This window comes from Dysidea avara, chromosome 4, assembly GCF_963678975.1.
Source record: "Dysidea avara chromosome 4, odDysAvar1.4, whole genome shotgun sequence".
NCBI lineage: Eukaryota > Metazoa > Porifera > Demospongiae > Dictyoceratida > Dysideidae > Dysidea > Dysidea avara.
The window spans coordinates 18,975,863-18,992,126 of record NC_089275.1 but is presented as its reverse complement, the minus strand read 5'-3'; the positions used below and the strand labels follow the sequence as shown (position 1 = coordinate 18,992,126).

The 16,264-nt window shown below is 38.4% G+C and overlaps 2 protein-coding genes across 2 annotated transcripts; one reads left to right on the top strand and one right to left on the bottom strand.

Moving 5' to 3' along the window:
• Positions 1-7,123: 7,123 nt before the first annotated feature.
• Positions 7,124-10,230, bottom strand: LOC136253637 (mucin-5AC-like). Its single transcript, XM_066046301.1, has 13 exons — positions 10,167-10,230; positions 9,618-9,797; positions 9,533-9,537; positions 9,392-9,457; positions 9,259-9,333; positions 8,981-9,211; positions 8,613-8,930; positions 8,454-8,534; positions 8,000-8,286; positions 7,824-7,946; positions 7,562-7,771; positions 7,428-7,508; positions 7,124-7,373 (listed from the first exon to the last, which is right to left on the bottom strand). Exons 1-13 carry the CDS (start codon positions 10,228-10,230, stop codon positions 7,124-7,126), a joined length of 1,971 nt encoding a protein of 656 aa, XP_065902373.1.
• A 1,545-nt stretch (positions 10,231-11,775) lies between these two features.
• Positions 11,776-15,902, top strand: LOC136254051 (uncharacterized). The gene is made up of 7 exons (XM_066046702.1): positions 11,776-12,456; positions 12,521-12,627; positions 13,195-13,286; positions 14,713-14,739; positions 14,798-14,871; positions 14,932-15,093; positions 15,662-15,902. The coding sequence occupies exons 1-6, from the start codon at positions 12,038-12,040 to the stop codon at positions 14,945-14,947; spliced, it is 735 nt and encodes a 244-aa protein (XP_065902774.1). The 5' UTR covers positions 11,776-12,037; the 3' UTR covers positions 14,948-15,093; positions 15,662-15,902.
• The last annotated feature ends 362 nt before the right edge of the window (positions 15,903-16,264 follow it).

Here is a 16,264-nt window from a genome sequence, read left to right as displayed (position 1 = left end):
CGTTACCCACAATCGAAAGTCACATGGTCCCATATAAATACATTCGCAAAGCATTCCTGCAGTTTCCATGTACACTTGCAGGTGATTCACCCAAGTGGAATATATTAGTTGTAACATGGGCACTTGTGATTTGCCTGAAATATACACACTCGTGCCCATGTTACAACTACTACATGTAAAGATTGCTTGGCAATGGTACCACAAACGAAATCTGTCAAACAGAAACTACCTTGGATTACTAGAAATATTAAGAGAATGTCAAGCAAAAAGAAAAGAAAATATGGCTTAGCCCGTAGAACAAACACAGAAGATCATTGGAGAGCCTATTACAACCTAAAGAAAGAAGTCCAAAGATTATGCCGTGCCTCACACAACAACTATGTTTCATCCCTCTTAGACTCTCATAATAAATGTACAAAGAAATTTTGGCGTTATATCAAAAGTATGCGTAAAGATCAGGTTTCTATCAATACCTTGCAGGTGAATGGAGAATCCTATTCGGACAGCTGCTCCAAAGCCACATTCTCAATGACCACTTTTCCTCTGTTTTCATTGAAGATGACCAATCTCCTCTTCCTGACATAAGCAACGAGCCAGTTCCTAACATCTCACAAATATCAGTTGAAGTAGATGGAGTGTGCAACCTTTTAGTCAACTTAGACCCTTACAAAGCAGCAGGTCCTGACAACATACCAACACGATTGCTTAAAGAAACTGCACAGCAAATGGCCCCACTACTTACATTTATCTTCCAAGCATCACTTGACCAGGGAAAATTGCCTTCTGACTGGAAATCAGCTAATGTCACACCCATACACAAAAAAAAGAAAAAGAACAGACCCTTCAAACTACTGACCAATTTCCCTGACTAGTGTTTGCTGCAAGACTCTTGAACATGTAGTATACTCGTCAATATTTTCACATCTAGAAAACCACCAAATATTAACTCATAACTAACATGGGTTTCGTACACGACGATCATGTGAAACTCAACTTATTAGTGCTATCTCTGACTTCCAACAATGCTTCAACAATAAAAAACACATTGACACTATCTTTCTTGATTTTGCTAAAGCGTTTGACAAAGTTTCTCACACTAAGCTCTGTCACAAACTATCCCATTATGGAATCAATGGTCAACTTTTATCATGGATCAAGAACTACCTATCTGATCGATCTCAATCTGTAGTACTTGATGGATTATCTAGTAGACCAACTTTAGTTATTTCAGGTGTCCCGCAAGGGACTGTACTAGCCCCACTACTATTTTTAGTCTACATTAATGACATAACTACTTCTGTTTATAGTACAATCAAACTGTATGCGGATGATGTTTTAATATACAGAGTTATTGACTCTGAAAATGACTGCCACACGCTACAAAATGACCTTAATAAACTAGAAAACTGGGCAGACTTATGGTCAATGAGCCCAGTAAATGTGTACATTTAGCCATAACTAATAAGAAAACTTTCCTTAAATATAACTACAGTATCTACAGCCAACAGTTTAAAAATGTTACTTCAGCCAAATACCTAGGGATCATTATTGACAGCCATCTCACTTGGAAGGACCACATTAACAAAATTAGCTCCAAAGCCAACTCAACCAAAGCATTCCTAAAACGGAAAGTATACCAGTGCTCCACAACAATTAAGTCTAACTGTTATAAATCTTTTATTAGACTAATTCTTGAATATGCTGCACCAGTTTGGTGTCCATTTCAACAAACTCAGATATATCAAATAGAGAGGATACAATGCAATATAAACAGGCACGATTTGTGATGAATGACTATTCCCGATACAGTAGTGTTACAAGTATGTTAAACCATTTATCCTGGCCCACACTAGCAAATAGGCGAGCTTACCTAAAACTATTATTGCTTTACAAAATTGAGAAGACTCTTGTCGAAACCACCATAATCTTGACACCATTGTATTCAGTCACATGAGGTCACTCCTGCTGCTATACCATCCCTTCCATCAGAACTGAAACCTTTGCACACTCCTACCTACCCTCAACTACCAAGATGTGGAATAATCTCCCCGAGTCACTGGTGATGATCAACAATTTAGATGAATTTAAAGATAAATTAGCACACTATTTGTTATAGCACTCATTTGTATGATTATCTGTGTTGTATACTCTACATGAGGTTTATACACAGTAATAATAATAATAATAATAGAAGAAGTTACCATGTAGAGAGTTCAACTACAAACAAGTGACCCTGTAGAGACATCAGCTAGAAGAAGTTACCTTGTAGAGAGTTCAGCTACAGAGAAACCATCATGTAGAGAGTTCAACTGCAAACAAATCAGAGTTCAGCTACAAACAAATCACCCTGTAGAGAGATCAGCTAGAAGAAGTTACCTTGTAGAGAGTTCAACTACCATGTAGAGAGTTCAGCTGCAAACAAATCACCTGTAGAGAGTTCAGCTATGAAAGGATCAACCTGTAGAGAGTTCAGCTAGAAGAAGTCACCTTGTAGAGAGTTCAGTTACAAAGAAACTACCATGTAGAGAGTTCAGCTACAAAGAAACCATCATGTAGAGAGTTCAGCTACAAACAAATCACCTTGTAGAGAGATCAGCTAGAAGAAGTTACCTTGTAGAGAGTTCAACTACCATGTAGAGAGTTCATGCAGCTGCAAACAAATCACCTGTAGAGAGTTCAGCTATGAAAGGATCAACCTGTAGAGAGTTCAGCTAGAAGAAGTCACCTTGTAGAGAGTTCAGTTACAAAGAAACTACCATGTAGAGAGTTCAGCTGCAAACAAATCACCTGTAGAGAGTTCAACTACAAGGAAACCACCATGTAGAGAATTCAGCTACAAACAAGTCACCCTGTAGAGAGATCAGCTAGAAGAAGTTACCTTGTAGAGAGTTCAGCTACAAAGAAACCATCGTGTAGGGAGTTCAACTGCAAAAAAATCACCTGTAGAGAGTTCAGCTACAAACAAATCACCCTGTAGAGAGATCAGCTAGAAGAAGTTACCTTGTAGAGAGTTCAGTTACAAAGAAACTATCATGTAGAGAGTTCAGCTGCAAACAAATCACCTGTAGAGAGTTCAGCTAGAAACAATTCACCCTGTAGAGAGATCAGCTAGAAACAAGTGATCCTGTAGAGAGATCAGCTAGAAGAAGTTACCTTGTAGACAGTTCAGCTGCAAACAAATCACCCTGTAGAGAGATCAGCTAGAAGAAGTTACCTTGTAGATAGTTCAGCTACAAACAAATCACCCTGTAGAGAGATCAGCTAGAAGAAGTCACCTTGTAGAGTATTCAGTTACAAGGAAACCACCATGTAGAGAGTTAAATATACGTATTATATATATATAATTTGTACATCAAAACACACGGTAGTGTGTCGTGCGGCCCAAGAAGCCGGCGTGCCACAACATGAGTATATTTACAGGAAGAAAGTAAACGCGATTTTCACACCTTTGTAGCTCCGTGATTCCTTATCCGATTGAAACTAAAATTGCTACAGAAGTGCCGGCTAGGTAGGGGTGTCCACATCCCAAATTTGAAGAAAATCGCTCCAGCCATTTCCGAGATACGAGCGGCCAAAGTTTGGGTTTTTTTTTTTTTCTTCGTTTTTTTTTTCTTCTACTTCTTTTCGCACACTTTGCAAAATCCGCCATAAAACACGAATGCGTGCTCCAATCGGGCTGAAATTTGGCACACTTAAAGGGCTCATTAAGGCAAATCTCAGTGCCAAGTTTGGTAGGAATCCGATGAACAGTCACAGAGTTATGACCGATTATTTGCGTAAAATAAGGTCGAAGGTCTGTCACGCCCACAGGGTAAACCGCTTGAAGGAATGAGCTGAAAATTGCTATGTAGATGGAGTAACTATCGTAGGAGTGCCTTTTTGTGGTTTGAAAGGAATCCAGGTAAAGGCCATCGAGATATGACGCAAAACCCAACCTATGTCACAATTACGTGATCGATTTGTATGAATAAAAAAACTATTAGTTTTCACGCCTACCAGGCAAACCGCTTAGAGCAGTGAGCTGAAAATTGGTGTGTAGCTGGAATAATTATCATAAAAAGTCCTTGCAGTAGTACAGAAGAATCAGATTACAAACCACTGAGTTATGATTCCAAAGCCAACTACGTGTAGCATATGCGAGATCGAGATACTCTAATCTAATCCAAAACAGACAAGCTGTAAAAAAAGTGTGCGGCCCTCAGAAAGGCTATGGTGAAAAAAGATGTAAAATCCAAGGTGGCGGCCAAGAAATGGCTGTGATGGTAGGTTAATGGTAAAAATTTTAATAATGACAATTCAGGTAAATTTTGTGAAGCGGCACAAAAATTCACCTGAATTGTCGTTATTAAAATTTTTACCATTAACCTACCATCACAGCCATTTCTTGGCCGCCACCTTGGATTTCACATCTTTTTTCACCATAGTCTTTCTGAGGGCCGCACACTTTTTTTACAGCTTGGCTGTTTTGGATTAGATTTCATTTCTTTTTGTATTTGTATACCCCAAAGCCGGCCTATGGCCAGCTTTGGGACTTTTTTAACCTATGTTTTTTTTCTTTACTACAGGAAGAAGAAAAGATGAAGTAGATGCACTTTAAATATTTTATCAGTAAATGTACAAATTATATATATGTGACCGGATTCCAATTTACAAACTTTGGCAGTTCATAATGTCAGATAGGAAAATAGTATTGCCTTGAAATTTGGACAGTGATGAGTAACAACATAGGTTAATACATGAACAAAATTTCAGGTTAGTATCTTCTTTGAGCACAAAGGTATGGTCATTCAAGTTCATAGAATTGGATGTGTGTGGAAGACCCTTTTTCGTAAATCCGGTCACATATAATACATAATTATGTGACCGGATTTGCGAAAAGGGGCCTTCCACACATCCAATTTGCCAACTTTGACAATTGATAACTTCAGATTGGAAAGAGCTATTGCCTTGAAACTTGGGCAGTGGTGATTTCTTTGCAGCTGAACTCTCTGCATGATGGTTTCTTTGTAGCTGAACTCTCTACAAGGTAATTTCTTCTAGCTGACCTCTCTACAGGGAGATTTGTTTGTAGCTGAACTATCTACAAGGTAACTTCTTCTAGCTGATCTCTCTACAGGGTGATTTGTTTGTAGCTGAATTCTGTACAGGTGATTTGTTTGCAGCTGAGCTCTTTACGGTTTCTTTGTAGCTGAACTCTCTACAAAGTAACTTCTTCTAACTGATCTTTCTACTGGGTGATTTGTTTGTAGCTGAACTATCTACAAGGTAATTTCTTCTAGTTGATCTCTCTACAGGGTGATTTGTTTGTAGCTGAATTCTGTACAGGTGATTTGTTTGCAGCTGAGCTCTTTACAGAATGGTTTCTTTGTAGCTGAACTCTCTACAAGGTAACTTTTCTAGCTGATGTCTCTACAAGGTGACTAGTTTGTAGCTGAACTCTCTACATGGTGGTTTCTTTTTGTAACTGAACTTTCTACAAGGTGACTTCTTCTAGCTGATCTTTCAATAGGGTGATTTGTTTGTAGCTTCACTCTCTACAAGGTAACTTCTTCTAGCTGATCTCTCTACAGGGAGATTTGTTTGTAGCTGAACTCTCTACAGGTGATTTGTTTGTAGCTGAATTCTGTACAGGTGATTTGTTTGCAGCTGAGCTCTTTACAGAATGGTTTCTTTGTAGCTGAACTCTCTAAAAGGTAACTTCTTCTAACTGATCTTTCTACAGGGTGATTTGTTTGTAGCTGAACTATCTACAAGGTAATATCTTCTAGCTGATCTCTCTACAGGGTGATTTGTTTGAAGCTGAATTCTGTACAGGTGATTTGTTTGCAGCTGAGCTCTTTACAGAATGGATTCTTTGTAGCTGAACTCTCTACAAGGTAATTTCTTCTAGTTGATCTCTCTACAGGGAGATTTGTTTGTAGCTGAACTCTCTACAAGGTAACTTTTCTAGCTGATGTCTCTACAAGGTGGCTAGTTTGTAGCTGAACTCTCTACATGGTGGTTTCTTTTTAACTGAACTTTCTACAAGGTGACTTCTTCTAGCTGATCTTTCAATAGGATGATTTGTTTGTAGCTCAACTATCTACAAGGTAACTTCTTCTAGCTGATCTCTCTACAGGGAGATTTTTTTGTAGCTGAACTCTCTACAGGTGATTTGTTTGAAGCTGAACTTTCTAAATGATGGTTTCTTTGTAGCTGATCTCTCTACAAGGTAATTTCTTCTAGCTGATCTCTCTACAGGGAGATTTGTTTGTAGCTGAACTATCTACAAGGTAACTTCTTCTAGCTGATCTCTCTACAGGATGATTTGTTTGTAGCTGAATTCTGTACAGGTGATTTGTTTGCAGCTGAGCTCTTTACAGAATGGTTTCTTTGTAGCTAAACTCTCTAAAAGGTAACTTCTTATAACTGATCTTTCTACAGGGCAATTTGTTTGTGGCAGAATTTTCTACAGGGTGATTTCTTTGCAGCTGAACTCTCTACATGGTGGTTTCTTTGTAGCTGAACTCTCTACAAGGTAACTTCTTCTAGCTGATCTCTCTACAGGGTGATTTGTTTGTAGCTGAACTCTCTACAAGGTAATTTCTTCTAGCTGATCTCTCTACAGGGAGATTTGTTTGTAGCTGAACTATCTACAAGGTAACTTCTTCTAGCTGATCTCTCTACAGGGTGATTTGTTCGTAGCTGAATTCTGTACAGGTGATTTGTTTGCAGCTGAGCTCTTTACAAAATGGTTTCTTTGTAGCTGAACTCTCTACAGGGTAACTTCTTCTAACTGATCTTTCTACAGGGCAATTTGTTTGTGGCAGAATTTTATACAGGGTGATTTCTTTGCAGCTGAACTCTCTACATGGTGGTTTCTTTGTAGCTGAACTCTCTACAAGGTAACTTCTTCTAGCTGATCTCTCTACAGGGTGGTTTCTTTGTAGCTGAACTCTCTAAAAGGTAACTTCTTCTAACTGATCTTTCTACAGGGCAATTTGTTTGTGGCTGCATTTTCTACATGGTGGTTTCTTTGTAGCTGAACTCTCTACAAGGTAATGTGGAGGGTCCTGCCTGGCCTTGTCATACTTATAGTGAAAGTAGAATGAGCCCAGATATGTTTTAAAGACAAACCTTCTATTTAGTCCCATTGCCATAGGACGAAGACCTTCCAGTCCCTCGACTCGGTTAGTACTGAAATAAGGACCTCACCCCTCTCATTGCTAATGTTGGTACACCAGGAGGCACTCCCAGCTGCAATTCCCTGCAACTTCCCACACACTTTTTTTGTTGAATCGATCTTTAACACTGAACCAAACACTCCAGTGCAAGTGGCGAGAAGTTGAGGGAGCCTGCTGAGAATGTCCCTGGCGTACACTGACATAAACCATCTACAAATGCCAAATAGCATACAAGCATGCACACATACATGCAAGAGTTCTAACCGATCACTTGGCAGTCCTTCAAATGGCACTGGGTCTGCAAACACAGGAGGAGTTTCTGATAGCAGTCCTGTCTTGCCTTGCCTATTCAAACACATCCAGTAAAGTATTGTTATTATTTCAAGTACTAAACTCACTTGTACTTTCGACAGTCATCAAGGTATCTGAGCTGTTTTCTTGTCCACTCTTCTCTGTGTACTTCAAACACAGCATTGCGTAGTGCAGTGGGACTATTCCCAAGAGTTCTACCTTGCAACAGGGACACCACAGCCTTATCACAAGCCAGCCGATGGGTTAGGATGGCTGGAAACAGTGAACGCTGTGATTCAGTCAGCTGATTCAATAGCCTGGGAAGTAAAGCAGTATTATTTATAAGTAATTCTTGCAATGAATCCTTACCGAGAATCCCAGCTCAGAAAAGCTTTATTGCACCAATCACAGCCAAGTTCTTCAGTTGCAAGATAGTTGTAGTCCCTCAGATCAACTACTCTTCTGATTGTCTTCTTGTAAAGACCCTTTGAACTATTAAAATCGCAATTCAAATTTTGCACACCTTACTTAATTACTTTACTTACTGCAGTGACCTCAAGTGGAAATCGGGGCACTTTAAATCAATGGACCATGCTCTCCATGGCATCCAAACACAAATCCGTCGTAAAACATAGGACTCTGGCTTTGGTTGAGTTGTCTTTAGATCTGCTATTGGAGGGTACCACCACAGCTTTGCAGCAACTGTGTCACTGATAATGTTCTGTGCAGAAAACACAGTTCTGCCAATCCATTGCTGGTCACCAACATTCATGTGGTCTCTCCATGCAGCAGGCAAGCGGAGAGCATAGTCAGTAGGTTGGCAGCTTAACTTCTGTTTAAACATATGAAAAGATAATGTTAATATTAAATAAGCCCCTTACTGAAGTCGGAGTATGTTTTTCAACATAATCACCACCAGCAGTGAATGGCAACAGTGACACAGCGTTCTGAATTTTGTAATAAAATTATCCCACTGCAATTCTTTGCTGCTACAATTACCTCCACTGTTTTGGGTACAAGTGTGGCATTAACATGTGCAGCATCAGCTGACTGTGGTGTGGCGCCAGCAACCACTGAGGCCTACACACACACACACACACGCACACACGCACACACACATATAAAAGCACTATAAATTTCAAGACTCATCTTTCATACCAGATACTGACTCCTGGCTACAATGCTGGCTGTTGGGGGAGGCATAATGATGGTAGATGGCATGGAGGGACTAGTATTCACACTGGATCTTGTTGGCGAGGAGGAGACTGATACACTAGTGAATGCAGAGGATATCGTGGTGGATACAATTACACTGGTGGCAGGATCCTGCTGCCAGGCCACTACCTTTGGCTTATACACACAAACACTAACCTGTGCTCCACACATAAAAATCACATCACCGTATTTACATGTACTTACAGGCCATGTCAAGGATGCGTGTGTGCTCCTATGAGTTCTTTGGTAGCTTGTAGGTGCCTGCACATTGAAATCATATAAAATAGGCAAGAGTTTAAATGTATACTTACCATTGTTACACTAGTAGTGGTTTTAGAAGTTAATGATGAGGGAAGGGACATTGATGATGGGATAAGAAGGACTGAAGAAAGAGTAAGAGATACCGAGGAAGGGGTAAGAAGGATTGGCGATGGGGTAAGAGGTCTTAAGGATGGGGTAATTGACGATACCGAAGGGGTAGTACAAATTAAAGAGGTAGTAAGAGATCTTGAAGCAGAGGAAGTATGGGCACCCTCCACATCCTGTAGTAACATGTATGTGTAATCAGTAATTTGCAAGCAAATATTACCTGTCCCATTGGAATTGTATCTGAGATATCTGAGGCAACTGTGGCTAGGGGTTGTACAAAAGAAGTAATCAATTCCTGATGTCGGCACAAGGGAAGTTAACAAAAAAAGAAACAGGTATAGATTTTCAAATACCTGTCTCTCAGAACCACTAGCATCACCAGTAGATGCAGCAACAGTCTGGGATTGCACATGTGGGCTCTGTATGTGCATATATACCATATATAATGCACAGACATCAAATCACTACTATGATGATTTTATAACACATCTCACCATGCCTAGTATACGAAAAGCGCGATCATTACAGCAAAATGACTTACGGAGGGGTGGTACTGGCAGGTACAGGTCCTGTTCCCACCTTCATGAGCAGGGCAAGCCATTATTATCCGTATCACTGACTCCCAGTGCGATCCTTTAGGTGGTTGTTCTCCTCTTTTGAATTTCTCACCGGCAGCAAAAAGACGGAGACACTTCTTCCACGCGCTGGTCGACTTAGCCTTGTGACTAGCCTTCCTGCTAGCCCCAGAATGACAAGTACCTCATGGATACATGGCAATAACTATTAACAGTTGTTTAGATATCGACTACCGTAAAAAAAATTGTGACGTATGGCCCTATTTGTTTCAAGTTGTTGCACGCACAGGCGCACGTCCTATTTGTTTCATCTATTGGAGAACATTGTTTGGCAGTGTGCCCGCATGTTTGCAGCATTTCTGAGTGCATTGGGAGTTATTGCAGTTGGTTTTCTCCTGCCTGATAAACCTTATAAACCTGATAAAGTGTAAGTTGATTGCAGGAACACAGGACACAACCACTATCACATATGCAATATCTCTATGACTATATATGGAGTTGTGTCTGTGTTGAGTATACTCATGAAGTAAAATTATACGATAAACTTACATACCAGCACATGTAGCTTGGTACAATACTTGAAGTGTAAGCAGTAGAAACTGGATACACATTTGCATTTTATAGCAAGTCTTGCGAATTGTGTGAAAAGAAATCTAAGCCACTGTAGACCCCTAAGGCGCAAGAAGAAAAAACAAAGCAAAAACCTGAATTTTGAATGCCCATATGTTACAAAAGGCTAGTGTAAATTTAATCAAATTTGCTGCGTGGGTTGCCCTACCTGGCGAGTTATAATGCAAAAGTGATGTGCTTTAAAGAAGGGGTCATGGATACTATTCATGCATGATACGTGCATGCATGAAAATTGCATTTTCTTTCTTCCTATCAATATGCACACAGTGTGGCGCATCAGCTTTCTTGGCTGCCTGACACACTACTATGTGTCTTAACAGGCGTCTACTGAATTTTAGTGACTGACATTGATTATAAATAATTTTTGGTTGTGGGTAGTGCAACAATAGCAGCTATGTTGAAACAATAAGGTAGTGCTGGTGCAGATCTTGGTAGGAAAAGCTTTGATGATAACCATTATAGCTACTATAAGGCTGATTCAGAAATACCATCTGAATAACTGCCTGTGTGCATACCTTTAGTGTCAGACAGCCATCTTGTCAGTGACTTCACTGATGTGTCAAAGTAACATTTATTTTATTTTTTCCAAACAAAATACTCATCTGCAGTGCATTGAATGCAAGAGTATAGAGGAAAACTTGCTAAAATATTTCCCACATTCCTGTCAAAATCACAAATAGATCCAGCATTAGGACATTGAACTGTTAATGTACCAGAACAGGGGTGGATCCTAACCTGTAAGTCTTACTTTATGAGCTGATAGCAAATTCAGTAATACCAAAGTCAGTTCATCAATCAAAGAATCACTTATTGCAAAACTTGTAGTGGCAAGCACTCATTTTGTCTGTCTTTACTACCAAACCATTTAAAACTTTTTAACAGATGTCTTTTCTGGGTGGTGTGGAGAGCTTGAATGGCAATTTCTGACCTTGTGAAGGGCCTGACTTGGCAAGAACCAGTGGTTTATTGCTGATAATATTGGCCAAACATTTTTCTGTTGATTTTACTGCATATCAGCCACTAATAAGCCAGCACAGTCCTGTAATCTCATGTTTGGACTTCAGTTGTCCATTTTGAAGTCTATCTCTTGCCCACCCCACATCGTCCTCCTTTTTGTGAGTACTCGTGATACTACTTCACTCGTCCAACTGCTCAGATTTTCTATCTTAATTGGTGAGAAACTCTACAAGCAGCTACAAATACTAAAAGTGGTCTGAAAGGTAATAGATTGATGCATCTCTTGTGTAAATTTCATACATGTGCTTGCTATCGTTTACAAGTTATGCTGGTACTGTCAGAAAGATTTGTGACCAGATTTTTGAAAAATAATCCAAATCGCTCATAAGAAGTCTTGAGATAAGCAGTTTTAAAGAATTAAAGTCAACAATTTTATTATAGCCACTAACTTGTACCTCAATTTTCAAACTACCCGGGCCATCAATGTGTTCACCATGACTTAGCAAATTCACTGGGCACCATTCAAAGTATGGTTATAGTTTTAGCCCTGTATTCACTCATCCACACAAGTAGGTAATTAGTACAGGCATATTATGTACCTCTATCTCAATGTAAACAAATACATGTAAAACACATAACATTTTGGAGGCAATAAAGATGGCTGCATAAATTTGAGACTGGCTTTACTTGGTAACAGAGCATTTAAAACTTGCATAATGTATTCTTCATAGTAGGCATCATTTAATTTTACCATCATTGTTCAATACATTTTTTAAATTATAAAAAAAAAACGTTGGTGTGAACTATATAGCTGACAGTCACATAATTATTATTGTAATGAGTGCATGTGTTATAGTAATATATAATTTGTGCAGTGTGTTTGGGAGATCTATACAAATCTATGTTATCATTACTTACAGCAATGAAGATGATAGCAATGGCTTGACTAATGATATAAATGATTCATCAATAAAAACTGGTCTAGAACCACATAATGAACCCAATAATAATACATATGAGCTAGAAACTGACCTAAAATCAGCAGAAGATTTCCCATCACAAAGCACATCAATACAGGGTGGTACTGAGGTAGTTGATAAAGATGATAATGGAGAGGATACAGTAATTATGGATGTGTTTTTGGTTGATGAAGGAGAAGCTGTGATAGTAAAAAGATCGTTGAAACTCAAACAAAGAGTAAAACAGTCCACACAACACTTGTCATCTGGTTGTCAAGTATTTCTGAGCTTAATAAAGTACAATATTCTAATATTGAGTGTGTACTTACATCAGAGCTACATACATTTATCCCTTTCTTAGAGACAAGGTGACATTTAGTACAGTGTTTTTATATGGACTATTTTCATTTGCTACTATTGGATTTGATGAGTGTTATTCATTGTGGGCCTCTACTGATAGATCACTAGGTATGATGAGAAGTGTATAATTGTATAGTGGTTATTGACATGAAGTTTTATAGAAAAATTATTGTTAGCTGGTTGTACATGCATGTACGTACGTATGGATTTTAACTAAACTTTACAGAGATACTTTCAATTTTATGTGTGCATGACTGCATGGACAGCTTTCTTTTTTCCAATGGTATAGCAGACTATTTTTAAGGAGGAAATTTTTCATGAATGATTATTTCTTAACCTCCAGGGAAATTCACTAATCATACACACTAAATAGTTATTTAGCTACATAACTAGCTGCATACACTGTATGTAGGGATAAGTATCTAAACACTGATTATGAGGAAAAGTTTCTACCAAAATTGCATGTGTTACAATTTTAAAAACCATTCATAGAAGTACGCTTCGGTGCTTATAAGTTCCCGACATACATAGTCCTGACACAGATCTTTTAACACATAGTTGTTCAATATAGAGTTGTTTTCTATTGAGCAACTGCAGCAATATTAGTATGTACACATGATATGCATAGTGATAAGTCTGTACTTTGAGTACAAACATATATATTTCACTGTACAGGTGGATTAGATTTCACTCTCAGCAATATTGGTACCACCCTGGGTATAGTGGGAGTACTGATGACTCCATTGTCACTGATAGTGTACAATCCAGTAAGTTAAGCTAACATACTGTACAGGATGGGGACAGGAAAATTGGAGGCTATAAAGAGGGACAGAATGGTGGGAACAGAAACAGATAACAATGAATGTGTACAACATATGCAGTACTAGTGGAGCCCCAACAAGCATCTATTAAAATACTGTAATAGAGCAGTCACTTCCTAACAAAACAATCAGAGTATCACATACGTACTTAAATGAGTTTACACATATACTCTCACTCAGTGTGACTGGTGTTTAAAATTTGGTCACCATGTACAGTTATTATTGTAAACAGCAAGAGGAATTATTCTTGAAATTCTAAGCTATGTAATATGACTTTATAAAGCCATCACAGCTTCTATATCATGGCACGGCTGTAATTATAACTCAGCAATTGTACAGTAGCTATATAGAATAGAGGAGAGTTAACCAGATAATTTGCTATAGGTAACTATCTTAGGGCAGAAAGGAGATAATTATTAGCTCAGTGAGAATTATTGCTACAGATTTGCACCGGTTGTCTCCCACAGTGCTTAATTAGCTTCAATCAACAGCTTCTATAATGTAAATCCCATTATTTGATTTGCTGACTTAAAGCAGTTCTACAAGTTGTGAGTAAATCAAAATTTTAATAATTTCACAACTGCTCTATTAGAGTATCTCAATCTGTTATGAGCATGAACAAAAGTGGTAAATGTGCTGTACAATTCTCGGGTCAACCATTAGCTGCAAATGTGTATGATATATCTTCGTTGTGTAGTTGGATTTCGTTTGTCGAGTTGCTGAGTCCTTGTCCCCCAGTCCTGCTTTTATCCCACAACTAACATACTAATATTACTGGTCTTTTTTCAGTAAGGGTGTTTTGATTTGTTAGGGTCAACTTTGTATTATAATTAATATATTGTGAAATAGACAAATAAATTCATACTGTTGTCTCCCATTACAATGATGATATTGTTGTTAGTACACAAGACTATAAGGTAGAGCGAGGATGAGGTCGAGTGTCATAACAATGATATCCAAGTATAGAGGATGTATGTACCTATTTTATATCCCAGTGCACAGAATTTTAAAGTAAGCTCACAAGATTTTGTCTAGGTCACGAATAGATTTAACTTCATTGCTATTAGACAGACACTATTATACTGTAGCAATGAAACAATTTTATGAAGCAACAGTGTCCAGGTAAACAATACCAATCATAGTTATGATGCCATGAACTAGTCTGAATGGCTGCACTGCAGGGTGATAAGTTACTTATCGTTGGGTCTATAGTTATCATCTAGCTGTATAGTAGTTATCACCCAGCACTGCACTTTGACATTCCCACACACTGGAATTTCTTTACACTATGTAGCTACCTATATGTACTGTATGTATGGAAGGTAAATGTAACAGAATAGTTATTTAAAGTTACTGTGTGTTTATATTACAGATGGAAAAGAGATTTGACACTATAATGGTGAGCTTTTAGATGTCTGTATATTAATAAAATTAACTTGATTTGTTTCTTACTGTAGACATTTCTGATCAACAATTCAATTTTAGTTGTTGTCATACTTCTCTTTCCATCACTTACATATACCAGTGGAAAGTATGTACAAACTGTTTGTACATTCAGAATTTTTATGTTTTACTTAATTGTTGTTTGCAGTAAGCCTGTGTTGTGAATTATCCTGATTTTATCATTACTGACTATTCACTCAACTTTAAACAATTGTTTTATATGTCAAGCACTCTTCATTAATAACTCACTTACACCTGATAAATTGGGAGCAGTGAATGGTCTGGCAATAACAGTGACCAGTTTGTTCAGGTTAGTTGTACTGACAACTACTGCACTTTACATACACAATGCAAATTCACCATGCATATACACACGCACACGCACAAAGCAAAGCCTTAAGCTGCCGCTACACGGTAACGCTGCCCAGTAGCCAGCACTGGGGCACCTGTGCACTACTCAGGTACTATGAGTCAGCACAGGCATGCCCTCCTGGGACAGGAATAGTAACCCCCAGGAGGCTGTACCATGTCTCACAGGTGAAAGTGTGGGCACCCGAAGTCCCACCTGGATCATCAACTGCTATATGAGACATGGACAGTTGAGCATTTGCTTCCCCAGTTTACACCAGGTACCCATTGATGGGTGGGCTGCTTCCCCAGTTTACACCAGGTACCCGTTGATGTTACAGCTGGGTGGGCTGCTTCCCCGGTTGACACCAGACCACCATGCAGGTCCCCATTTTAACAGCTGGGTAGATTGGAGCAGTGTGAGCAAGAAACATACACACACACACACACACTTGTGCACATACACATGTACATTCACACACACTTGCACACTGAATAGAAATGCCACTACTTTTATTGCTTTTATCCAGGACATTTTCTCCACTGATGTTTGGTGCCCTTTACTCCTTATCTCTGTCAGACATAACTCAACATATTGGATTTCCAGTGGATTTTCATTAGATATTTATCCTGTTCTCTTTTGTATTTTTGTTATCATTCATCATAGTTGCTTTCTTCCCAAAGAGACTGGAAAAGCAACAAAAAAGTGCTAGTACTAGTACTTAAGGTTATTTAATATTTAAGTTTATTTATTATTTAAATTAAAAGCTAATAATTCATTTCATTATGTCATATACTATGATGTCATGACGTTTTCTGTTTCCAGTCAATGCTTTTATGATATAAATGACACGGCCTGATCATAATTATTATCTTCTTAATACTAATAGTGGCTGTGTTTATACAGTACAATTGTACAAAACAGAATTGAAACCGTTATACAACCAAATCTTTTTTACATGTACGTAAGTTGGAAAAGGAGGTCACTCCACTTGATATACATGTTTAACACATTTTTTATTATTGGGTTAATTCTCAGGTTAGCTATAAACCTTACAGTTTGCACATGCATTTGTGGAGGATACCTTACCAGCTAAGACCACTTATTTGTAATTATATATGTTTCAGATCAG

Coding starts and splice junctions, on each gene's coding strand:
- LOC136253637 (XM_066046301.1), bottom strand. CDS start 10,230: ATGCAAATGTGTATCCAGTTTCTACTGCTTACACTTCAAGTATTGTAC. Junction 9,212..9,258: donor ATACAATTCCAATGGGACAG/GTAATATTTGCT, acceptor ATGTTACTACAG/GATGTGGAGGGTGCCCATAC. Junction 8,535..8,612: donor TAGCCAGGAGTCAGTATCTG/GTATGAAAGATG, acceptor GTGTGTGTGTAG/GCCTCAGTGGTTGCTGGCGC.
- LOC136254051 (XM_066046702.1), top strand. CDS start 12,038: ATGAGTGCATGTGTTATAGTAATATATAATTTGTGCAGTGTGTTTGGG. Junction 12,628..13,194: donor CTCTACTGATAGATCACTAG/GTATGATGAGAA, acceptor TTCACTGTACAG/GTGGATTAGATTTCACTCTC. Junction 13,287..14,712: donor CACTGATAGTGTACAATCCA/GTAAGTTAAGCT, acceptor TTTATATTACAG/ATGGAAAAGAGATTTGACAC.